Below are 26,467 nucleotides of genomic sequence, written 5' to 3' on the forward strand. Positions count from 1 at the left end.
CTGGCAACCAGTCACCAGTGGTGTCCCTCAGGGGTCTGTGTTGGGACCAGCTTTGTTCAATATTTTTATTGACGATATGGATGAGGGCTTAGAGTCTTTTATTAGTAGTTTCGCTGACGATACCAAATTGGGAATGAGTGTAGATCAATTAGAGGGGTGTAGGGTTCTTCAGAGAGACTTGGAAAGGCTGGACATATGGACAGAATCAAACGGGATGAGCTTCAATAAGTCCAAGTGCCGAGTATTGCACTTCGGCCATAATAATCCCCTGTACCGATACAAGCTGGGGATGGAGTGGCTGGATAGTGCCCAGGTGGAAAGGGACCTGGGGGTGCTGGTTGACAGTCGATTGAATATGAGCCAGCAGTGTGCCCAGGTAGCCAAGAGGGCCAATGCCATCCTGGCCAGTATCAGAAATGGAGTGGCCAGCAGGAACAGAGAGGTCATTCTTCCCCTGTACTCGGCACTGGTGAGGCCTCACTTAGAGTATTGCATCCAGTTCTGGGCCCCTCACTTTAGGAGGGACGTTGAATTACTTGAGCGTGTCCAGAGGAGAGCAACGAAACTAATAAAGGGCTTGGAGCACAAGCCATACGAAGAGCGACTGAGGGAGCTGGGGTTGTTCAGCCTGGAGAAAAGGAGACTAAGGGGTGACCTCATCACTCTCTACAACTTCCTGAAGGGTGGCTGTAGTGAGCTGGGGGTCGGCCTCTTTCTCCGGGCGACAACGGATAGAACAAGAGGACACAGTCTCAAATTGCGTCAAGCTAGATGTAAGTTAGAAGTAAGAAGGAAATACTTCACAGAAAGAGTGGTCAGAAACTGGAATCATTTACCCAGTGAGGTGGTGGAGGCATCATCCCTTGAAGAATTTAAAAAAAGACTGGATGTGGCACTTGCTGCCATGATCTAGCTGAACAGTTAGAACATTGGCTGGACTAGATGATCTTATAGGTCTCTTCCAGTCTTGAAAATTCTGTGATTCTGTGATTCTGTGATATATATGGGCTGCCTTTGACAGCGCTAACCTTGTGTGGGGGTTCCTGTTCTGTGCCACCACTGTGTACATGAGTGCTCCTGTGCAGAGCTGTGCAAGGGTGTTCCTCCACCATCAGAGAAATCTCATTTCTTGGCTTCCCACACTTTTCTGGATGAGCATTATTTGAATGGTTCTATTTATTTTGAAGGCTGGAGGGGAAAGGCAATTTGCTGGCAAAAGGAAACATCTCCTGGCCTCTGGCTTCTCTTTTTACTTAAGTGTAGTCCTGTTTATCTCCTCTTCACAGCTTTTAGGTACTTTGGTAGTGAGGTGGTTAAAAGAGACGGTTGTGGCTTCTGAGAGTGGTATGTCCTGTTCCAGGACTAACTTCCCTTCTCTGCCCTGCAGGCTGAGGTTTGTGGGGAAAAGAGCACTCTTGTCACTGCCTGGCTTAAAGCTTTGAAAGAATGTGCGCTCCTTTTTATAAACTGAACATTTGAGGGTGTTTTTGGTTAATTTGTTTAAGAAGTTGTCTCTCTGTTTGTGTACTTGGAGATGATGCTGTTTTTGAAAACCTCTTGTATCTTCAGGGTTTGTATTGGCTATAATAAAACTATAGTGGAAGTGGCAAGGATATAACCTTAATTCCATTTTCTTACACTCTTAATGTGATTGTAGATAGCCGTAATAGAGGAAGCACTTGTCCATTGCATGGGTTCTGAAAGCTGTGGGAACAGGGAAAGCTCCTGTGTGTTCAGAGTTGGGTTTTTGAAGCAGGACCGGCAGCCTTTCATTTAACAGCATCCTGTGCATTAGTACAAGAGAATTCTGCTGTGTGCCTTTTATAAAAGTGCCATATGACTTAAATTTTAACACATTCTGCTGCTTTTTAGTATTGTAGTGTTCATGGAAAATGTGCTGTAAGACTAGAAACATGATTGCGTTATACAGTTAATTAAAAATAAAGGCAGATTTTTAATATGAGCTCAGTCAGTGAAATACATCAACAAAGACTTTTTTGTTGGCTGTCAAGTGAGAAAAACAGAAAAGACTCAAATTCTTTCTCTAATATTTCCTTCCAGTCTGACTCATCAGTAGAAATTGTGAAGAGCTGCAGAAGAGAAGCCAAGCAGACAAGCTGGTAACTCAAAGAAATACTCTTTTGAGTTTGGGGTTCAGAGTGGAGTCACCATGAGCGATGTTACCATTGTGAAGGAAGGCTGGGTACAGAAGAGGGGTAAGTTCTGCCTTTGCATGGAAAGTGCTTTCTGATGTCTCCTATACCGTGTGCAATGGTGTTACATGGTTACACAAATGAATGTTCTTGATTTATCTTCTGGTCTGGAGCAGGCTAATCTGACATTTGGTCAGATTCAGGCCTTGTTGGTATTAATGTGTCACCCTCAGCAGTGCCTCTGTTTGTGGGGGTGGCTGGCAGTGCAGAGGAAGTTGGACTCAATCATTCCCTCTTCACCTTGGACCTTGTTGCTGCAGCTGCTGTTACCTGTGCATCAGAATAAGCTGCCTGTTGTGGCAGCTGGAAGAGGCAGTAATAGAGGTGTGCACTCTGAGGTTGTCTGGAAGCTGCTGCAGATGTGATACTTTGTGGGAAATTTCCTAGATGCCAAAATCATTCAGTGTGGCTCAGCTTGTATTACAGATGCAAGTAGTCCCAGTAAAATCAACATAATACTTGCATAAAGCTCAGCATACACCTCATTACTCAGCAGACCTGGAAGCCATATGATTAAAGAATATGTTCTTAACTATAAGCCAGTATAAAGTATGATTTTCTGTTATATTTCAATTTCTGTGAATTCTTGAGATGTCTCTTTAAGTTGTTTCACCATGTGATTTGCAGATTTGGGGAGGCTGCTGTATGTTCAGCTTTGAATGTGAAACCTCTAGAAATATCTGGCATTCATATCATACCATGTGATGAACTTTGGATGAAATCTTCCATGCTTCATGCTGCTCTGCTTTAGGTTGTGGTTGCACACATGATTATTTTCAAAAAAATATCACTTCTCTCACAGAGAGGGGGTAATCTGGATTTTAGGGTGGTTTATTCCATGAGTTTCTGTGATCCTAGCCCAGAAAGATTAGACTGAAATAGTGGGAACAAACTTACCCTTTAATTTACAAAGAAATGCTTTGCTTCAATAGCAGTGTGTGAAGACAAAGATCATTATTAACTTTGTTATTGCAGATTGACATTAAATGTCAGGGAAGGCAAGATAATGAGGAAAAAAGTTTATTATTCTTCTATTATTCCTGCATAAATTGTATTTCAGGAAGCATTATGGGTATTGTAAATGAAAATGAGCTAAACCATGTTAAGCTTAAGGCCTACTTCCTATTTTGGAGTATATACCTGTATTTATAACAAATAATATTTTACATGACAGGAACTATTTAAATTTTGAAATTATTTTTCCTTTCCACCTTGTTGTTAGTTACTCAATTTGGAGATCTGATTTCCTTTTTTGATTATTTTATATAAATTTCTTTCAAATGTATTTGAATGGTTAGGATGCTCCAAATAATTTTATTTTACATGACATCAGTTCCTTCAGGTAATATTTCTCATTCTTATTACAACTGCTATCAACTCTGTGAGCACTGGATATGCATATATTAATTACTGGGACCCAGAAATGGACATTGAAATTCAATGTCTTACTTAATATTTGAAATTCTGAAATGTTAAATAAAGGGTTTTTTTCTTACCTTGTTTTACTATCAATTAATTGATAAAAAGCCCACCAAGTTGGCATTTTGAGGTCAGTTTTGTTAATAATTGTTTTCTTTTCCAATTAAAGACATTTCATGGCATGCATTTGTCCTTATCATGAATAACTTTGAATTTATGGTTGTTTTTTTTTTTTTTTCTTCATGCTATACATAACTGTGTAGGTTTTAGTGGAAATTTTTTTAATTGCATCTAATACCATCCTTAATTTTCTTTGTCTGACTTGTTCTGGTTGTTGGTGGGTTAAAGTGTTTCTTTTGTTTGCTTCTGAAAACAAAAGGAAAGGCACGGTCGTGTTTCACAATGCTAAGAATTTGTAAGCAATTTATTCAATGGTCATACATTTCATATGTAATGACAACTTTTACCCTGACCTTGCTCTAGAGCAAGAAAATCAAAGTTGCTAAGTGCATTTGTTAAATTTCGCCAAGAAAAAGTATCCAACTTTAATCTATATTCTGAGAATACGCTTGGTAAACACTTATTTTGGCAGCTGAATTTTCTCTGTCTGTGTAAAGAAGCATCGTGGGATTGGGTAGAGCTGTCTTGTTTCCACAAGTGATCATTCTGTTACAGTTTGGAAGTGAATTCTTTGATCATCAACCCTTGATAGGCATTGGCTCAGTTCACAGGCAGGTTTTGGTAGGTCCAAGCCATGTTCTACTGGAGAAGGGCGAGTGTGGGATCTCTTCTCCAGGCAGACACTGAGTGAATTCCAGCCCCAGTTACTGGTCCCTTGGACAGCCCCGAGCCAAGTGTATGCTGCAGCACAAATTTCTGAGCCCCCAGACTGAATGTATCTAGAAATAAACGTTGTAAACCCTTTCTGCTGGGAATTTAGGGGCTTGGGCTGCATCACTTGACTGATCTGTTTCTGTTATGCTGAATTATTTGGTCATGTGATTATGGCCCTGGACCTCTTCAAATTGTCCCTTTCAGCACTCAGTGTGGTTTGTGGTACAAGGAAAGGGAAAAAAATCCAACTTCTCTTTGTGATTCACAGCCCAGTCAGGAGTATGATGACTTGAAGGTACTGGGATGAAAAATGGTTTTGAGGAGCTGTCTAATGAGATGGGCCATTACAAAGGCAAGTTAGGTGAACTCAATGTAGAAATCAGAGGGGAGGACTAAAAATAGAGCTGGGGATCGCTCTCTGAATTGAGACTCTTCTAGAGAGAGGCTAGGGAAGACAGGGTATGTTAAGGCATCATGAATGGCTGTGAAATGCAGTGAAAAGATGTTTGCTTTATTGCTGTTATTCTTAGTGCTGTATCCGTGTCAGTAATAGAGGGCTGAGGGCTGTTGAGCACTAAAGCCATGTAGCCTCACATCTGACTCTTCAAAGACCTATTTTTCTGTGTCTGCTTAAATGAGGCACCCATTAAAGTATTAATGTTTTACTTAATGTCAAGAAATGGCAGAATTTTTTTTTGAGACTGATCATACTTGGGCTTTGAGTAGTCTTTAGGAGGAGCGGTTTCAGTGTGTTGAGACCAGATGATACTGTGGAAGAGTAAGCTGTTGTATATGAAAGGTAAAACAAGCAGAGATGACAGGCTGCAGGTGAGAACTTTGGGCAATAGAAGACACAAGACCCAGGGAGAGGCAGGTCTGAGAAGCTTGAGGAACCTTGGGTTCCAGGGGAAAGGAGACCCTGAAGCACAGAGACTGGGTGTGTCTGAACAAGTAAAGCAGCCCAGCAAGAGCAGATTTGGAGAATGAAGTAATTGCTGATGGGGACTCAATACGTATCTACACTTAGCGCATTTGTGAGGTGAAGTGGGTGTTAATTTGCCCTGGTTTCTGTCTGTTTCTGTGCCCCTTTGGCAGTGGTAGTGCTCCTGGAGTACAGTGTGTGGCTTTCAGTTTCATCTGAAAGGAGCCAGGTTTGTGCACTGTGGGACTGCTTCAAGCAGCAGAGGAAAGTGCATAACTAGGGTGGTGGGAGGATTTGCTGCAAAAGCACTTTCCTTATCTGAACTGAAGGACTGATTCAGATCCCTGTGAGACACCAGAACCTGAACAAGTGGAGAGCCAGCAGAGCAGTCTCCTTAGAGAGGAGTCTCTGCTCAGGCGAGAGAGGAGTGGCAGTGTGTTTGGTGGGAATGGCTTTATAGTGGGAACTCCCTGTCTTAGATCCAGGGACAAGGACCAAGCAGCTCCTGGCCTGTGTCCACATGTGGCCGCAAAAATATTTTTGCAGTTCACTGGCTCAGTGAGGATAATTTTTATTTCTTTCAGTGTTCTCCAGTTATACCTGTAGCCAGATAAGGAGAGAGATGCATTGTCTTCCTTTATGAATTTACTTTTTAGATGACATTGACATTTTTCCTTGTAATACATACAGATGAAAGGGAAGCAGTTTTGACTAAAAACCTTAAATAGAGAGACCTGAACCTTGTTGCTGATACACAGAAATTAAATATTTGACATTATTGCAGTTTGTGTATGCACTCTGCAATAATTGCTGAAATGACTTTGACATTTTGGATTTGCAGAGGACAATGTTTTGTAGAGTATCTTTAAATTTATGTAAAAGTTAGTATCTTTAATTTTACTTAACATGGTTTTATTGTATTTACTAAATTAAATTTAATGATTTGCAGAGAGGGATATATTTTTAATTTATCAGTTTGGAAACAGATTTTTTTTTTACATTATGAACATGCCTAGTGTGATTAGGGCTATATCATTGCAAAAGTGAGTTTTATGCATATAATTAATGTGGTATTTTTTCTTTAAAGCCAGAGTTTTTTGAGTTGTAGACTTGACCTTGTCTGTGGTCTATAATAGTCACAACAATTAGATTTAAGAATCTTTCATAACTATGCTTAATTGCAACCTAATTTCTTTATATATAACCTGTGCACAGAATTTCAATTAATTTAAACATATGAATAGAGTTAAGAGTCTCTGTTACCATGTTATTGAAAGATCATTAGGGACAAAGAAAGAATTGACACAGATGCTAACTTTTTAAAGGACCCAGTTTTATATTTAACGTGTTAGCTAACTTTGTCTTTAATGGAAAGAGCAAGGCTTTGGTTTTGGTGAGGATGTACCTAGTGTGTAAGGCACAGCACATGGCTAAATCATTGTTTAAAGTCAAAGCAAGGTGTTGCCAGTTTAAGTTAGTGCTTGTGTTGCCGCACTTTGATGCCTGACCTCTGTTTGGGCTTTGTGCTGGTGTGGTGCATTGGGTAAAGCAGCTTCCCATGGCAATCTCCGTGTGACTCACATGGTACATGGACCAGCGTTCCAGTTTTGTAGAGAGGGAACCAGAGTCCAAAATTGTTGTGGCTTAGCTGTAATAACTTAAGAAGTTTGATGTAATGAGATGGTGGTAAAAAACCAGATGTCATGAAGCTTTTCTGTAATGAGATTGTCCAGTAAATAGTGTATCAATGAAATACTGTAATATTAAACATTTTTCACTCAATGTTATTAATTTTTTTCTTTTTAAAAGTACCTTTAATAACTTCTTAGTATCTGAAATTGAAGTAGTGTTAGCATTTCTAAACTCATGAAGTAGTGTTAGCATTTCTGAACTCATACAGTTCATAGAATGTGTTTGATTTACTGTGATGAGATTGACTCAGCTCTGCTTTGTTTTCATTTTTGAGATTCAGGACATTATGCAGGTATCATGGGATTTTGAGAAATAACTCTGTGGAAAATATTTACTATTGTTATATCTTCTATCAAGAAGAATAAATAGCGTAGTGGAATAAATCTATTGTTCCAAATAGTAATAGAATTGTTGTTTAAAGTACAAATTATTTATAGTCTTAGGGCAACATGTCTTCTCCCTCCTCCCCCTGGCTGATATCCAGAAAAAGAACTGTATTATTTCATGTAGTGGACATTGGGTTTTACAGTTGAACCAAGACCAAACAGATGTTAATTTTGGAAATACACTCTGGAGATTGAGTTCATGTGGTATGTTTGTGGCTTTTTTTTGCCTCTGTTTGTTTTGTTGGGGTGTTTTTTTGGTTTTTTGTCTGTTTTTTTAATGGGGGCATAAATGCCTTGATTGGAAAATTAATTTCAGAAGTTATGGTATTAATTGAGTGTTATTCACAACCTGTCAGAAATCTTGTTTGCAGATTGTCTGAATTATTTGAGCAATTTAGCACACCTCTAACAAAGATGAATTTAAATAGACTAAGTTGAACATCTGCTACACAAAGTAGAAGAAATTGAAATTATTTTTTTCTAATTGTCTTAGCAAATAGTAGTTTAAGGTAAAGTCTTGATTGATAACTTGAAACTAAACAAGCCTTTCATATTGTAGTTTTTCTACTCTAATTCTATCTAATTAATGCAAAATGTGAAGTTCCAACAAAATATATGAATTTAAAAGAGGCAATTGCATGTGGACCAAAGGGAGGAAAAATAGCAGTGTGACATTTCTTATATCCTATTCTTATATGGTAGCTAGATTTTTGTTTATTTAATTCCCAAATAGTTAAGAGATTGCTGTATCTTGCACTCAGTGTAGAAATTGATTTAGGTAAATCTGTGAAGTTGCTTACGGTCAGCATTCTTTGGAGTTTTTTCTTTGTTTGTATGTTTTTGTTGTTATTGTTGGGTTTTTGTTGTTTTTAGGTTTTGTTTGTTTGGATATTTTTTGGTGTTTTTTTTTTTTCCCCACATATGCTATGAGCAGAGATCTATGTATTTAGGTACTGTTTTCCTGCAATTACCCTGCTGGGAGAGGAGACTCTGGGCCCTTTCTCTGTCCCACTCACTTTGTAGTTGACTACTCAGATCTTCCTTTGGAATAGTTATGACCTTTTTATCCGTACTTTTCCTTGAAGAGGATCAGAACCATATGAAAATCTTAAACGTGTTGTAACTAGGATGAGGTGCTCTCTTTGCTAAAGAACTTTATTCCAGATACTTTTTACGTAATGCATAGCTGAGTGTAATTATTGCAACTCTCCACCTTGCCCTTGCATTATTACCAGTTTCTGTTCTTAAGGGCAGCTTGCAATAGAAATTGAAGAATGAAATGCAAAGTATTTTAAACAGTCTCAGGATTATCCTTGTTGCAATGTTGTTGTTGAATGCCAGTTTAGATAAATGTGCGTGGTTGGTTAATTTTTAAATTTTTTAGAATTGTTTTTATTTCATTGTAACTATATTAGAGACTGTTACCAGTTTTTAAATGGCTGTACTGATGAGAATCAAATGAGTTTTGATTCTCATCAGTAAAAATGGAGCTTTCATATATGGAGCTGTATTGTAGATGACAGTGTCTAAAATTCTGTTTGTTTGTGTTCCCTGCAGTTGCTTGTAAGGCATGTTTCTGGTGCTTATCACTTTGGACATAAAGCTTTTGCATATCCTGAGTTTTGTGGTAGAAAAGTGCTTTTGCTATTTCTGACAGCAACAGGTTGCTTGTTCCACAGGAAGATACCTGGGCAGTGAGTGTTTTGGAATATTCTTGACCCAGTGGCCTTTCATGTTCTTGTTTGTCTGTTCCATTTCCTGTGTAATGGATACTGCCTGGTTGCTCACATTCTGAATGTTTTCTCCATTCATGGTGCTTTCTCTTACTCACACTACTTAGTTACCCATGAAGCAAGGTTAAACATTTTCTCTTGCAGGGATTAGGGAAGCAAGATGTTAACAATTCATTGCCTTTTTCCTGCTCACAACCCTTTTGGCCTGGCAGTGCTGCTCAGCCAGCAAAGGTCCAAGGGATGCTGTTGGGGAAGAATTTGAGAAACCATTTGGCAAATACATGTTTTCTGTTTATTAAAACTTGTACTTTTTACTTGAAGCTTAAATAGTCATGCTGTACCTTTGGCGTGCTGTACATTGGTAACATTGGTTATACTTGAAATTCCTTTGTGTTTGTGTTACTTTGACATTGTTTTTGTAAGGATAATATGCTTGCAATACCAGAATTTCTGATACCTGGTAAAAATCATCCTCTCTCAATATACCTACATGCCAGTCCAGCAAATCTCCCAAGTCTTTGTGGTTTATTTTATTTCAGAAGCAGTCTGTGTACCTGTTCTTCTCACCTCAGCTAGGTCAATCAGCTTATGCCTCTGTGGGAACCACTTCTTTAATGCTGCCCCTGCTGTAATCGTCAAAAACATTATTGAGGTCAGCAGCTGTGACTTGAAACTAGGTTCTGAAAAAGTTGTGGGACTGGACTAAGAACTCAGAGTTTTAGGGCATGAGACAAATGAGACTACAGATTGAGATATTGAAAATAAGCTTTTTTTCAATAAAGAAACTTCAGGGAGAAGACCAGGAAAATTTTATAACCACTCAGTGCTATCTTGGTTGTCTTTTGTTTTATAAGAGGAACTGTTGACCCTTCATGGGCATCTCTACAAAGTGTAGACAAAATGAGAGGCTTTTTTCCATTAAAACATGGAAAGATGCTGGAAGTGAGTGGGATCTGTTCAATCTCCAAGTTCTTGAGAGCAGTTTAATCTAAATTGCAGGCAAAACATTGTTGCTTACTTCCAGCAGCACACAGTTTAACTTGCTCTGGGAGGGATTCTGCTTCCCAGGGTAGGACTCCATCAGCATAATAGAGGCAGATCTGTTGAGACATGCTTAGATTTTGGTTCAAGCTACATGTGAATGTTTCCAGAGCTTTGCTTTGGATGCACTGGCATGTCTGTCCTATGGACTTGGGAGCTCCTCGGCAGTGGGAATGGATGAGTGGTGGTCACAGTATAAGCCACAGCTTGTAGTAGCTGTTACTTGGGAGATTCCTTCAGATGTATACTCCTTATCTGTAGTGTTGGTGTACCTCCAGTCTCATTTTTTCCACTGCTCTTTAATACCATCTCTGACTACTACTACTTACTCTTACTTTATCTCTCAGGTAGTCTATGTTGTTATTGGTTCCTTCCCTTGCAGCTCAGGGCTTTGTTAGATTACTTTATATAAACCTGAGTAAATTTCTTTGTAATCAGATCATTGCAACTGATGTCTTATTTACTGTAAATTCTTAGTTTATAGTTTGCTTTGTAACCAAGTGCTTTCTTAAAAGCTGATAGGAAGAGATGCCTGAACACTGATAAGAAAACACATTTTGTTTTTCCAGATCTTCTAGATCTTAATAAGATCACTTACAAATTGATGACTGTCTTGACTTCAGGAGTAGTCTTCCAAAAATATTGAATTACAATATGGTATCATATTAACTGTGTAAAATTAGAGTTTCCAGTTTCATTAGTTGTTATCATTTTTGCATAGAAATTCTAAATTGTGTAATCCTCAGTTATTTACATTTGAGCAGTTGAAATGCAAAAAAAAAAATACTGCAATTTTATTTTAGAAATTAAAAATTTCAACTTTCAACATGAATATTTTAAATGAATTTTTGTTGTAAATATTGTATTTAAGATCCCTTTGGATGGTTTTCAATCTCAGGATCTTATAGTTTTAATTTATACCATGTGCACAGGATAGTCTTTTATCAACATTGCCACAATAAGAAAGTTGTTGTAACCAGAGCAGTCTTCACAGAAAGCTGCTAATTAGGCTGAGGTACTGAGAACCACATCACCAGCAAGAGATTTGAGGGCTACTGGATACAAATGCTCTGTGATTTTGGTTGTGATAAATTTATGGACAACCTAGTTCATAGTGAAGGAAGACATGTAAGATGGTAAATTATATCAAAAACTGGGCCAGTAGTACCTTAAATTTGGCACTCCGTGTTGTGGAAACCTGAATTTGTCCAAGTCACAGTTTCCCTTAGATAAAACTGAAATAGTATTGTTACTTCACCTCAGAGACTTCCTGAATGTGAGTTTGTTTATCTTTGTGAAACTCTAAACGCCTCACATTACAATATTCAGGCTTTTAAAAATAAAATTTTATATAATTGAAGTATAATTTTTGCATAGGAAGGAAAATCAATCTAATAGTTGAAATTAGTCTCAAAAGTCTGAATGAGGAGAAGTGGATTTTTTTGTGTTTGTTTATCCTGACACATTGCAGAAGAAGAGGTAAAATCTGTTAGGTCATACAAAGAGACAACTTGTTAAAGAAAATGAAAAAATCTTAAGGTTAGTTCTTTTGTAAGGCATCTTCCAGAGTGACTGGAGGAAACACTTGTAAAATGATCCTTGGGAGAGTGTAATCTGTAGGAACATGACAGCACCTCTGCCTATGTTGCACACTTTTGAGCTCATGAAACTGCAGATGGATTAGCAGTCTAACTTTAACACTCATAAAATTTCCTTCAAAGTAGTGTGCTTCTATATAGCATCTTTTGCTTTACTTTTTGCTTTGCTTTGTATTCACTCTGTTTTGAACTTTGTTGGCTTTTTTAATATCATGCCAGTTTATGCACGCTGACTAATACATTGGAAACTTTTCTGAACAACTTTATTCTTATCTTGAGAAACAGCAGCAGCTACTATATTTTAATTAGAAGCTTGCAAACTTGCCCCTGATGCTCTTCCATGTTTACTTGAAACTTAAGTGGAAGCTGTTGCTGAAATGGGGGAAGTGTCATGTCCTCCCCTAGCTTGGTTGTGTTGGCACTTGTGCTCATAATGGTGACATGGTGAATCATGCCAGGAAATTTATCTGGCTGAAAATGAATCTATTTTTATTGTCCTAGCTAACTTTCAGATGGATCATTTCCCTGACCTGACTCACCATGGAGCTGCACAAACAGCAGAGCGGGCAAACAGGGGAATGGGAGAGCAGCCACGTGGAGGGGCAGGAGAGCTCCCTGCTGGGGCAGCCCCCACCTTTGCAGGGGTGAATTGGCTACAGAACTGCACCTAAAACTTGTATTGTCACTGCCTCAGGGATATGGCACAACTAGCTTGTATTTCAAAATGGTTTTCTTTGAAATTTGTGTTTAGAAAAGGACCATTGGTTTATTCTGTGCTAGTCCTAAATGTGATGGAATTAAAAAATGCCACCAGGAGGGTTAGCTAATTCCTATTCCTGTGTGATTATAGATTTTAAACAAACAGAAACTTTTCACAGAAGAGTGGCTTGGCTAATATCTGGAACATTATGTGGTTCCTTAATCTAAATAATAGAGTAGCTTTGTAATTCTCTTGTGTTTATAGCTTGAAAGGTGTTTAAAAAGTGTATTTTAACCAAAAAACCTCTCAAAGTTTATGATAGACAGGTACTCTTCTGAGGTTAGTGAGTTGTTGCCTTCTAGGTATTATTGCAGATTAAAATTATACTTGATGGTTGTCTGAGTTCAGAATATTCATAATGTGTTGGTGGACAATCAGTGAAACTTCAGATAATGTTAATTTTTGAGTCTTGAGTTTTCTTGTAGATTTTCTGCTCTATTAGGTCAAATTCTTATAAAGTAGGTTTTGTCTGAATGTCATTCTTTGCAATGAATATCCTGTTTCTGGGTTTGCTTGGTTATGTAACAAAGTTTGGAGAAGGATCACGTTCTTTGATTTCAACTTACACATGAATATTTTAAATGAAATTTTGTTGTAAATATTATATATAACATCCCTTTGGATGATTTTCAATCTCAGGATCTTATACTTTTAATTTATACCATGTGCACAGGATTTTATGTGGAACTGCTGTTGGCACCAAGAGGCTTATGTAGAGATGATGAACATTTCCCTTTCCAGCTATCCTTGCTCCAGAGGTGACAGGGACTTGCTGTTATTTGCAGCTCTGTGAACAACCATGCTGATATTAGATGAAATAGAAAACTTCCTTGGCAAATGAAACAAACTAAGTCAAAACCCCCAAATGACACCAAACCAGCTGGTTTTAGGGATTCTTTCAAATACCTTGTGTTCCCCTACATCCTCTCCAGGATGAAGATCCAAGAAGTTAGCTGCAGATATTATTTAGTCTACAAATGGACAGCTGGGGAAACAGTTATAGCATGTTATTTGTGGTGTGTAAGAGCTGTGTCATACTTAGTAATGTATTTGTCTGAGGTGTTTTTTGTGCCAGCTTCCTGCATATCCATATAGTCATTAATAGATAATCACACAGGTGTTGAGTGCATTGGAGGTGAGGTTTTAAAGGATCTGCTGTAGATAGGTAGCAATAATAATAATACCAATACCAATAATAATCTTAATACATTATTACTATTTTTATTGCTATAGTTATCCCCCTCCTTCAACAATAAAAACTCTACCCACACAAATAAGGTCACATTCTAAAAAAATTCTAACATTAATAGGTTTTTTTGGGTTTTTTTTGAGGAACACGCTTCAATAATTTAACTTACTCTTGCATAAGAATATAAAATCCAAATCAGTATTGGTTTCTTGTAATGAATTTTCCTGTAAAAAGGGTAGTAAGTTGGCACTCCAGAGCAGAATAACATAAATAGGGACAAAAAGACTCTTTATGGGGAGGCAACATGAGTGCAGAAGCATCACTGTGTAGTCATCCAGAGTGTGTCTGACCTTTCCTCACAAAAGGAAAGTATCTCTATGAATTTTGGTGGATAGAAAACTACAGGTTGTTGTATTCAGTGAAATAATTGTCACTGGTAAATTACCTCACAGTAAGCATTTGTATTTTTGTAGTAAATACAATTATGCATGATAGCTTCAGCATATTAATAGCCTTTCCTTTCTTGCAATCCACTATATTCCTTAAAAGCCATCTGTGGTTCGTGAGCTGTTGATGTCAATATATTTGTAGCTTTCGCATAGAGGAAAGTTTTGTATTGATTACATGCATGGTTTATAAAAGGGGTAGCTCTTGTCTTTTGGCAATTAACTTATTTTAAAAATGCTCCAAATAACTTGCCATCTTTAGAGTTCCTTAAAAATCTGCTTGTATTTCTTCACTTAGAGTGTGACATTTTATTTTTTAACACACAAAGCAAGAAATTAATCTATTTTAATCTTTTCTCAGAATAAATAATTATTAGGAATTACTCTTTACTGAGAAATTTCACGCATCATGATTTAGCCAATGTCTGAGGAAGGCAATGTTGCTGTTTAGAGCACACCCAATAGGAAGAGAATGGTGTTTGAAAACGTGCCATCTGAAACACAAAAGGTTTTAGTGTGCATAAAGCTTTGCAGAGATTTAGAATCAGGAAAATAGAACTCAATAAAGCATGTGAAGTTCACTGAAGTCCTCACTGTGAGAAAAGAGGTGTCTTTTTGTAAATCTTAACTGCATTGATGTTTCTTTTAAATGATGGAATGGTGTGAGCTGCTATGGAGCCTGGGGTATCAAGCAGGTACCAAGGGCATTGAAGATCAGGAGAACTTTCTCAGAGTGTTTTAAGGATAATCTGCAAGGAAATAGCCTTTTATGCTCATGCTGTGCTGTGCAGCACTCTTTTTTCTGAAGGAAAGATATGCATTGATGGTCTCAGCTTCTATTGTAGTTAGAGATTCTGTTCCTAGTTTGAAATTGTAGAAATGGAACTATTGGTAATGTTTTCAAGATATTTTTCTTTTGGTTCATACTGTAACTCTTACTGGACATTTCTGGTGTAAAAATCTGTCATTACTTTTGCCACAGCTGCTCTCAGGCCTTGTTTGAAAGAGTCACTGGTAAATGCTACAGCATTTGCATGGCTCTAAGCAGCTGATGAGCCTGCTGAGATTGGTAAAATGGGAACGATCCAGAGATTGGAGAAATTTGAAAGATGGGTTAGATAGGCTGGGAAAGTGAGCAAGTTTGGTATGGAAATGAGGTACCTCTATTGCTGGATAAAACATCAAGGAATAATAAAGTGGAGAAAGTTTAATGTGGAGATAGGGTTTCAGAAAAAATACTGAAAGCTTGCATTGCTAACAGGGACTGGTAATTTTTATTTACTTAAGAAAGCATGAAATGTCTGAAACAAACAAGAATTCCATGCTAATTGCAGTAACTTTTGTAATGCTGCAGAGCGTCCTTGTCTTTCAGTGTTGAGAAGATGAAGTTCAAACCATTATTTTTTGTTTGCTTGGGTTTTTTTTTAGTGCTTTGCTTATAATACTATTATATAATTATAAGGAAAAAATACAGACAAATAAAAATTTTCTCTGAAAACTCCCAGCTCAAAGCCTGCACTGGAAAGTGAAAGAATACAAGAAATGAATAAATTTATATATCTTGGTAGTAAGGTGCCTGTCATCTGGGGATTTCAGTAAGGAGCTAGCATAACAAATTGGCAAGGCAGCAGTTTCATTTACCAACTAAATAAGATACGGTCATAAAAATCCATGTTTTAAAGACCAGGGTGTGAAACTTCAACTCAGATATTGCTTTCCATCACAACATATGGATGTGAAAGCTGGAAATCCAACAAAGGTACAGACATCTAAATGCCTTTGAAAGCAAATGCCTTAGAAAAATACTATGTATTAAATTGAATGAATTTATAACAGATGCCAAGATTCATTAGACAGCTCAAAAACCCCTTGGCTCTAAAGTTATCCAGAAAAGAAGATGGAATTATCATCTGGAACATATGTTAAGAATGAAGCCAGAGCATCTGTCATGGAAAACATGCCACTGGGCAGCTGGAGGAACACTCAAAAAGCACCAGCTGAAAGAGTCTCTCCATCGAACGACACCAAAGGTAAAAAGGCTGTGGGACATCACACTGGATGTGTGAGGAGAGGTTCAGAGCAGATAAAAACTGCACAGGGCTTTTTGGCTCTTTGGGGGTTTTTTCCACTATTATAAACTGAAGAGTTTTAGGTTGTTTTAATATTGCAGAAGCAAGGAGTGATTAAAAGTAGAAGGCCAGAAGTAAAGAGTACGGGTTATTAAGTAGAGTATTTAATTATAATGTATTTTAATTTATTTTAGAATTTGTATGTAATTTCAGTCCTGAAAAGAGAAATAAGATTGTGTAATTAAATAAATCTTCAGATGCATTCCCACTGATTAGCTTAATGTATAATAGAGCATTCAGGATTATTTAAATAAAAATCAAAGCTTATTTTATCCAAGTAACCTACAGTTGATGAGAGTACTATGGATTACCTTTTCTCTGAGAACCCTTGCTCTTATATTTTTCTACTTTTTTCACTTCATAGGAGTTCTAGAATTTCCAAATCAGCATCTCTCTGCAATATAGTGTCTTTTAAATTGCTCTACTAGGAGCCTAATGTTACAAAGGTTTGTGTTGGAAACTGCAGAATTTAAATTTATGAAAGACTTTTAGTTGAAATGGAAGCTTTTAAATCTGTTATCTCAGTCTGTCTCTTGCTCATGCGTTATGCAAAACATTTTATTAAATGTTACAATCTCAACAAAGTTTGTCCAAGTAAGCATTCAATAATTTCTTAGATTTGGTAAATAGATTTGGTTTGTGTTTTATTTTCCCCTTGTGATATTCAAGGGGGGGAAGAAAATCTCCCAAACAGGGGTGTGGGTGTGGGTGTGTTATGGTTTTTGGTTTTTTTGTTTGTTTCCTTGGTTTCTTGGATGTGTTCTTCTTTGTTGTTTTGTCTTGTTTTGTTTGTTTGTTTTTATTAATTTGGGTTGTTTGTTTCTCCCCCTCACTGAATCATCTCACTGATCCCAGCCTAGCACATGGGAATGAGTGTATCCTGTGAGAAATTTGAACAGCTCACTCACCTTCTAGATGCATCTTATGATTCTAAGTAGTGAGCTAAGACTGTTAGTTCCACTTAGCAGGATAACAAGTTTAGGCAAAATGAATAACTCTTCAAACATATCCAGTGTTTATTGATAGCTGCAACTTTTCTTCTTCTTCCACTCACAGTACATGAGTGCTCCAGTGATTATTTATTAATGCCTCATAAAGGGAAGAGAGACTTTCAAATGCAATTCAGCTGTACTTACAGGCTCAACGTTGAGGAAACAAAATTTGGTTTCATTTTTGTTCTTAAATATTTACAGATAGTATTTTTATCCCATTTACACATTTGGTGTTGGTGGAGCTCAGTTTAGATGCCTTCCTCTCATGCACTGCAGGGAAAGCATCTATCTTTAGTCTGTCCTGCAGAGCCTGCACAGTCATGATTTTCTACTTCCTCAGATTCTTCACCTGATTTATTGTGTAATTAGGTCCAGTTAGGATTGTAGTTAAAACCAACACATTTTGTCAGAGGTTGTCCGCTCTGTCAAATTCAGAGCAGATTTCAGTTATGTTATATGAAAAAATTAATCCAGCACACTCCAGAATATCTTTTCTCCTTTTGTTTCCGTGGCCATTTCCTCTTTTGTGTGCATGGCAGTTGAAATTTCTGTGTATCCAGATTGTTATAATGTACTTCTTGTAGTATTGAAGGCAAACTTAAAATAATGTCTCTGGCAATAAAAGAAGTGAAAAGACATTGTGTAATATACTATTTCAAGTTATGTGTTGCCTAGAGGTTTGAAATGCAGTTGTCCTGTGCTCACTGCTAAGGATTTTTGCTCAAGAGTCCATAACAATAAAAAATCTTCAAGAGCTAAAAATACAGGATTACTGTATTCTTTGACCTGTGGTCAGAGAGTTGGCAGGAGTTGCCTTGTATTGTTTGTTCAAGGTTTGTTTGAAGAGAACAATTATAGGATGATCATTAAAAATATTGACATATTTTTCAGGAGCAGAGGATTAAAAACACATCTTTAAGAAAGAGGGTTTTTAAGTATTAAGGTGCATTGCATTAAAGAAAGTAGGAACAAAAACAAAACATTGTTTAAATCTTAATTTGAATACTAGTTATTGAGGAAGTGGTTGTTTGTTGAAATTGTGCATATTTCTGTGCATTTTCATTGTGGTGTTTTGATACAATACACTACAAAATCTAATTTAACATGATCTTGATCTCTTAAAAAAGATAGGCCACCCCTCCTTGTAGAAGATCTCCAGTAGGATGAGAGGAGTCGTTGGTGGATTTTTATCAAAGACTGTATGAAGACTTCATCTCCCCATTTTGATGCACAGTCAGAATCAATCTAGACATAGAGGGTGATAGTTAGGACTGAGAGGGTTTGCCAGGTTGATAGCCTTGAGTCAGTGATTCTCTGGTATTGAACTCTGGTTTGCACAGATGAGAGTATGTGGGTTCCCACAGTACAGCTCTGCTGAGTTTATGCCAGGTTTTTTGCTAAATTAGTTCTGTAATAAAATTGGAATGTTTCAGTCTTTGTCTTTCTGCTGTGTAGGGTCAGCACGCCTGCGTTGTTTTGTCCTTGTCCCTGACTGAACTTTATTCCTTTCATAGCTAGTTTGAGATGTTGTTTTGGGAATTGCCTGTGAAGGAGGACTGGCATTTCCCTCCATTTTCCCTTTGGATGTACTGCTGGGTGTAGTCACTCATGCTCCTCCCAGAAACTCTTTAAAGCAAAATAAAATTTCCCCTCCAGATGCACTTTTTTAAAAACCTAGGTAATCATTAATTTTATGATGTTTATAATATCTGATAAGGTGACTGTTATCAATGTTGTACCTATGATGATAAAAGAGTGCTTCCTGTGTATAAAAACCGTTTATTAAACAAATTGAGAGTTACATTGTAGATACTCTTAATAAGATAAAGGAGAAATGTATCACTTTTTCATAAACCTCACTAAGCTGGGAGAACTAGTGTCCTTATGTTGTAAACAGTTGTCCTCATGTTGTAAACTACCTACTAAAATAACTAGATAAGTGCAAAAGTACTGGTCTGTGTTTCCAGCAAGGCTACCAATTGAGATTATGTATTGACACATTTTTATTTGAGTTAAAAATATTGGAAGAAATTTTGAGTGTTAAAATTGTGTGTCCCCCATTTTGACATGGACTCAAAACCAGAATAAGTCCATGCATGGTGTTTATTTTGGGTGTTCTTGAAAGCTCCAGTGATTATTATTATATACAAAGTAGTCCTGCAACTTAAACTTTATTTGGACCAACTTTCTAACAACATGTAGTCTAAATTTCCCTGCTGATCGTTTTTTGTACTGCCATCTGTAGATGTGAAGCACAATTAATCACTGTCCTCCTTATGAGACTCGCATATTTTAAGATGATTATATTCCGCCTTCCTCTTACTCCCTACCATATTCTCTGTTCTAGGATAAGCCTCGTTATTTTTAGTGTACTTCAAACTTGGTATTTTCTTAAAAATAAAAAAAATCCCTATACAGTCTGGTTCTCTCAGGACCTTTACCAATTTAGTGGCTCCTCTCTTAATTTGTTAGTCCTCAAAATTTGTAAATGCTGATATTTCAGAGCTTTTATCTTTACTGGATAAAAAGAATAAATTCTTTTTTAGTTATTTTTTCCTTGATTTGTGTACAAAATCTTTGGTAATACATAGCATAATAATATTTATCTCTTATGTTATTTGTCTTTTTTGTAACATCGTTGCATTGCTTGTTCTTCACAGATTTCTCTAAGACAATGAAATGCCTAAATCTGGACTATTGTAAAGAACTCTTGCTGTATCGGCATCTCTATACGTGACCCACTTGTAACTGGATGATGTTTTTTTTATCTTTAGAATGTTTATCCTTCTCTTTATTATTCTGTATCTGATTTCCTAAGAGCATCCTTATTCCAAAGGTGTTTTATTAAGATTTACTGATCTCTTCTGTGGGGGTTTTATTTTTTGTTGGCAAATAGCTTTTTTTTTATTATACCCAAATAAATGATCTTTTCAGAGTGCCTGTGACTGTCGGCTCACTGATCAGCTAAAAACAGAATTCAGAGAGTGAGAAATGGAGAATTATTCTTCCTTCCATCATTTAATATGTTAGAAAAAAAAAATCTAAGGCTTTTAATGGGTGGTGACATCAGAGTGATCGAGGATATTTTGATTGTTCTGGGAAGCTGGTGAATAACCTTCATATACTTTTTTTAATCTGTTGATTTCCATCAACTGTCATAGTGTTTTTATAATCTTATCTTTTATTAACACATCCTATTACATTTAAATTTGCCCATGACTTTTCTTGTGCTAAGGATTTTTAGTTTGTTTGCTTTAGTAGGTATTATAAAGAAAGCTGAAAATAGTATATGACTGTGGGCTTTTAAATATTTTAATATTTGTTTCTATTTTGGGTGTTTCAGCAATTGTTAGTCTTCTCTGAAGAGACAGAGGACCTTTTTAAATCAAAATAATGTATTTTTGTGATGCTTTATTCCCTGAGAAAATAAAATAATTTTCTGTTTTCTTATATAAAGCTTACTGTTTCCACCAGAGGAAAATAAATATAGTGATACTCTGAACTGTCACAGGTGGTGAAGGTACTCTGAACAATGATCTACAAAATATTTGAGCAGTGATTGCTGCAGAAATCTTACTTTGAAAGAGATTAGGTGATCTTTACTTGTGACCCCTACTGTCCATTGTGGGAGGATTACAAATTCTCTTTAAAAGTGAGTTTGTGCTTAGGTGGGATGGTTATTTCTGTGATTTGCTTCTGTTTGAGAAGTTTGCTTTCAGGTTTGTGCTAGTGCTAATTTTACAGAGAAAATACATATAATATATATTCCATGTTGTTTTTTCTTTGTCTGGGGATGTGTGTGTGTTTTTGTAGTTTTTTTTGGGTTTGCTTTGGTTGTTTTTGGTATTGTTTTTCTTTTTTCTCATTCATGCTTCCCTGTTCCCTCCCATATTTGTTTGCAAGAAGGGGCTGTCTGCTGTAATAGGTTTGAGCATGGCGTTGATCCAGCAGAACTTTTCTGCTACTGTGGTCTCCTTGGCCATTACTTTATTCCAGCAGGTTGGAAGTGTGATTATATGGGAAATAAACTTCTGAAGCGCTTCCCCCCTTCCCTGTCCCTTGCCTCTAGCAGAACATCCTGTCTGTTCCTCAGCAATGGGGTGCGAAACGTCTCCTGCACGTGTCCTGGCCATTCAGGAGATGCACCTCGTTTTTTTGGGAAACCTGCAGGCAGTCTTCTGGCTGCCATCTCTGCCAGATAGCTCAGATTTTAGAGCTTGGGCGAGGTAATTCCTGGGAGAGCAGTCACACGTGGCTGGCTTCTGTAGCACAGGAGTTCACCTTGCTCCATTTAGCAGGCAGCGACAGACAGAGCGCGGCACCTGAGGCGACTGAAGAGGAGATAATCTTCTTACAACCCAGAACAAATCCCCTGGTGGAGGAGGATTCCTCCAGGTTCTGCCCTATTAAAAGGTGGGGATTTCCTGCAATGGGTAGGCTTTGCTCTGACAAGACACCTACATTAGCAGGAATTTGCACAGCAGTTGAGTCCAAATGCAGACATGTGGAGAGGGTTTTGTTTCTTTTTTGAAAAGAAAAAGTTTTCCCCATAAAGCAGCAATTTCTGATATTAAGTTCACAGCTTCAGACTTTGGATATCTACAGAAATGTTTGGGATGCCAGCCCCCAAGCCAGACCAGTCAGGTTTGACTTGCTGTTCACAGGTGCCCAATATATGGGTGCTAGGGATGTGCAGCCAGCAGTAAACTCTGTGTCTGATGGATGTTTGTCCTGATTTCCCTTCTCCCAGTCCCAGCCCCCAGCTTTGCCTGATCTCCATCATCTAGGGCTTCAGACAGGATACATAGGTAAGCATGTACTTTTGAGGGCCTGGATTATTTTGGAGATAGCAAGTGCCATGTAGTGCTGAAATGGGGATATGAAACTTGGTATGGTTTTTCTAGGAAGTCACTGTACATTTCCATGTAGATTTCTACTTAAATTCAGTGCACTCTGTCTTCTTGTGATCAGTTTTTGTTGTAACATGGGATTTCACACTCCTTTTGTAGTTTTAGACTCACGTTCCCTACTTATTAAGCAAATTGGGTGTTTTAATGTGGTCCTACAAGTGCTCATTAAAGCTATTTTACCAACAGCTGATCATTATTTCTCCTTTTTTTTATTTTTTAAATTTCCTTTTTTTTTAAATTTGAGAAAGCTAGCCAGCAGAGATTTTATTTCATTTGTTCTGTGTAAAGTAGTAATTTCCTTTTCCATTCTTTGTTCTTACAGCCTTTAAATGCTTAGAAATTTGTTTTCCGTTGCTGCAAGTAGCCTAAAAAAGTTTCTGTCTGTTTTATTCTTACCTATGGATGTGGCTGGATGCTTTGTTTATAGTGCCAGACACAATAAAGGCTACATAATCAGCTAATGCTTTTCCAGATGAGTCAAGTGTTTTGGGAGTGTGAATCGCCTTTGAGACCTTATTTCTTAATTTTGAAGTCACTCGTCTGAGAAGCATAAAACACAGGAATAGGAGAAGCAAGAGCACAAACTTTGCTGATAATGTATTTTTAAATTTTCATCAACTTATTTAAAAATCAAATTGTTTTTATTGAATATGAGTGTCCAGTGGCCCAGTTGGCATTGTTTTCAGCAATCTAGATGATGCTTCTATTTAATGTGTGTTTTGACTGCATGCTGTGTAAATGACTTTCCTGGATGAAAAAACCTTACACGAACAGTCTTTTTGCAGTTTAACATTGTAAATTTTTTTCTACAGAACAAAAGCACACTGATATAGAAACCACCACTGAAGTAGTGTTAAATGGTGATATTGGAGAAATTTTGAATCCTGACCTGATTCACTCTAACTTTGCAGTAGCAAATTTTGCCTTTTCTGCTTTTAGAACTCATTTTGATAGGCATAATTTCTTCAGAAAAAATATACAGGAAGAGCTGCATTTTTATTCCCTTCTATAAAGTAATGTTTGCTTAATGGTATGTGAGGATTGTGTTTGTGAACTAATACACTTTCACAAAGTACAAATTAGAAATTAATTATATTTTCAAATATTCATTTATTTTTTCATATCTGAAAGGTTCTTTGCAGTTTGGTACAAATTTTGGCACTATGAATATGATCCTTGTATGGAGAAATATTTTCATATATTCAATATATTCAATAGTTAGGCTGTAGTACCTTAATCTTTTGCTTTGCTGTCATTAGATTTGGATGACTTGAAACCTGATGGAAGTGTGGTGATAGACACAGATAGGAGGTAAAATGCTTACTGTCCTTGTTGTCAGTATTTGGGGTGGAGAGGAGGTAAAGACCTGTGAGTAAAATCATTTTAGGTCACATCAGAAGTGCAAGCTGTGTCTTGTATTTCATTAAGGGAGTGTAAGGAAACTGATAATAACTACTAAATATTTAATATATCTGTAATGATAAAAAATTTGCTAGTGAATACATTAAAAAGTTCATTATTGATTTCCAGATATTAAAATGATGTTTGTAAGACCAGACAGAAAATATGTTTAAATACCTGAGAGCTCTCCTAGAAATTTGTAGTGTTGTTATATGTGAAACTGTGAGCATACCTTAACATTTTACATGTACAGTGAAAGATAAAATAGATAAAAGTCCCAGGGCCTGTAGAAGTTGACTCAAACTCTGTGATGTCAGTCTGTAATGTAATTGAGTGCCTGTGTTCCGCAGGAGGGTTTGCCTGCGAAGGTCTCCGATGTCTGTGCCGAGCCCGGTTGAGATGGATTTGAATTCCTGCCAGCGCATTGCTCTGGCGTGTTACTGCCTTGCTTCCTACAGTGGTACTTTTGCCTTAAAATGATAGATTTCCAGGTCATACAGCACTGCATTTTAAATACACATACTTTTGGAAATTGAGGGTGAAAAGTAATAGCAGAAAACGGAGCAAAGACCTGGACCTGGCAAAGGAACGCATCCTCTGCTTTCCACCCGCTGCTGGATTCCTGGGGGCTCCTTAGGGACCCCTCCTGCCTGTGCTGCTGCCTCTCAGGGACAGAAGGGCCACGTGGCTCCCTGCATCTCAGCAGAGTTTTGCTTGAATTCAGTCCCTGTGACCTGTGAGGTGGCTGCTCAGAGAACTTTAAGTTGGTGGAGCTGTTACTGAACCTGAATGAGTAAAATCTTTGTTAGTAAATGTGTTTTGTGTTCTCTCTGTCTTTTTGTCCCTTCTCTCTCTAGTCACTAGGATGTTGAAACATCAATACCAGAATTTTGCACCCCTAAGGGTAGGGCTCTCTGTTTTTCTGAAGATACTGCTGCCCTGCTGAATGTATAAACTTTTTGTGGAGTCTGTGATGTTTACACCTCGGAATGTCTCTAACTATTCAGGTGCCTGAGTAGACTTAGGGTCTGCCCTCAAATAATATGGAATTATGCTTATGTAGCTTACTCACAAAATTACAAGGTTATGTAATTTTTCACGTGCATAGTTCCTTTAATGTTAAAAATGGAAATTTTAAGTCTACTGTGCACATAATTGCAAACTCATAGAAAACAGACAAAATCGTAAAATATTCTAAAAGTGTGAAGAGGACAATTTATTGCTTTCTTAGGTGTGCGAAGGAATCTCATAGAATATTGGTGGTGTGTTTTCTAGAAATACTGTTACTCTAATTCAACCCACCTTGAGAACTGGAAATAAAAATCTTGATGCGAAACACACTTTCACAGCAGAAGAGTGCAGGTGCAAAATGGAAAAGCAAGCATTTTTTCAAGTGGCATTGATTGTTTTCTGTGCAATATGTAGGAACACCAGAATATTTTTAGATGAAAAAGATTAAAAAATTATCCATTGCATTTGTGATAGCCTATATGTTTGGGTTAGTTATTTATCATTTGCAATATCCATAAAGCTATCTTAAGCATCCTAATTAGGTTTCAGCTTTTCAGAGGGAGGCTGGGAGGCTCTTGTGCAGTTGTGGCAGGGTGGTGGGGTGTGTGCAGCACAGCTGCTTTCTGATGTCAGTCGCTATTTCAATGACACGAAAGTGGGAGAGGAAGAGCGTGAAAAAGGCAGACAGTTTTAAAGAAAAAAAAGTGTCATCAGTAAGCAAATTATTTTTGCCTGTTTTGTTTTGATTAGGATATGAACTAACAAATAAAGTCTGATTGCTACAAAAGAAATTACATCTGGAGAGTTTAACTGGGGCACTTTCAGAAACTTTTTGGTGAAATGTGTCTTTTTTTGCCCCCGTGCTGGGAAAAGTCTGGATTGTCTTTGGCAAAAATCTTGGTAATGCACATGCTTCACCTGGCCTGCAAGCAGAGCAGAATCCTTTCCTCTCAGTGCTCTCTGTTTGTTTGGATTTCAGTTTGTGCTGAGTTCAGGGACACTGGAAGAATGATGGCTTTCCTGTGAAAAATGGGAGCAGCTACACGGGTCCACGTGTAAGGTGCTGAGTTCTTGATGAGCAGGGTGAACATTCCTCGTTTATTTCCTCCTTCCGTGGGCATCCTTTGGCTATACTGATGATACTGTGGTATCTTTTGGGTTTTTATTTTCTTAAATTTTGTAGATATGAGTTGAAAGAAACACAAAAAAATTTTACTGATCTTTGCTCTCAAAATTGTGAGGTGAAAATTGTTTCTTAAAAACCTTTCTTAGGTTGGACTGTTTCATTTTGGGTATGTCCACCCTGGCACATGGGTTTTGTGGAAAGGCAGGAAAAGTGAGTATCTGGGCATTGGTAGTGAGGGAATTTTCTGGATTTTGTTTGTTTGTTGTTCTCTTTAAAAAAAAAAAATTGCAAACTATGAAAATTTTGGGGGGTCTTTATATATTAAGAAAGTGGTTAATTGAAATTATGAAATAGGTCTTTGGCCACTAAAAATCTGGACAACATTTATTAATGGTTGTCATAAAATCACTGATTTGGAAGTGTAATGATTGTTGCTAAGGAATACCAAATAAAATTTTGTGCTACCATTTAAAATGTGATTTGCATACTGACTTTGTTTATTCATACACTTAGAGCAGTCTGAATCACAATTGGTTTTCTATGGCTTTTTATTGCATCTCTTTGTTTGACTGACCTCAGAAAAAGGGTACTACATGGTGATGGTAAACCTTAAAATTTGCTTTAAAAAATGTATAGATATTACTAGCACACACCATTTCAGTTAA

At 37.3% G+C, this 26,467-nt stretch overlaps 1 protein-coding gene across 3 annotated transcripts in view; it reads left to right on the forward strand.

Moving 5' to 3' along the window:
* AKT3 (AKT serine/threonine kinase 3) overlaps positions 1 to 26,467 on the forward strand; it is a 152,444-nt gene that overhangs the window by 11,502 nt on the left and 114,475 nt on the right. For all 3 annotated transcript variants that reach the window (XM_063151941.1, XM_063151939.1, XM_063151940.1), the window contains exon 2: positions 2,062 to 2,216. In XM_063151941.1, coding sequence (XP_063008011.1) covers positions 2,171 to 2,216 — 46 coding nt within the window. In that variant the 5' untranslated portion in view covers positions 2,062 to 2,170. The remainder of the gene's footprint in view (positions 1 to 2,061; positions 2,217 to 26,467) is intronic.

This window comes from Melospiza melodia, chromosome 3 (genome assembly GCF_035770615.1).
Source record: "Melospiza melodia melodia isolate bMelMel2 chromosome 3, bMelMel2.pri, whole genome shotgun sequence".
Lineage (NCBI taxonomy): Eukaryota > Metazoa > Chordata > Aves > Passeriformes > Passerellidae > Melospiza > Melospiza melodia.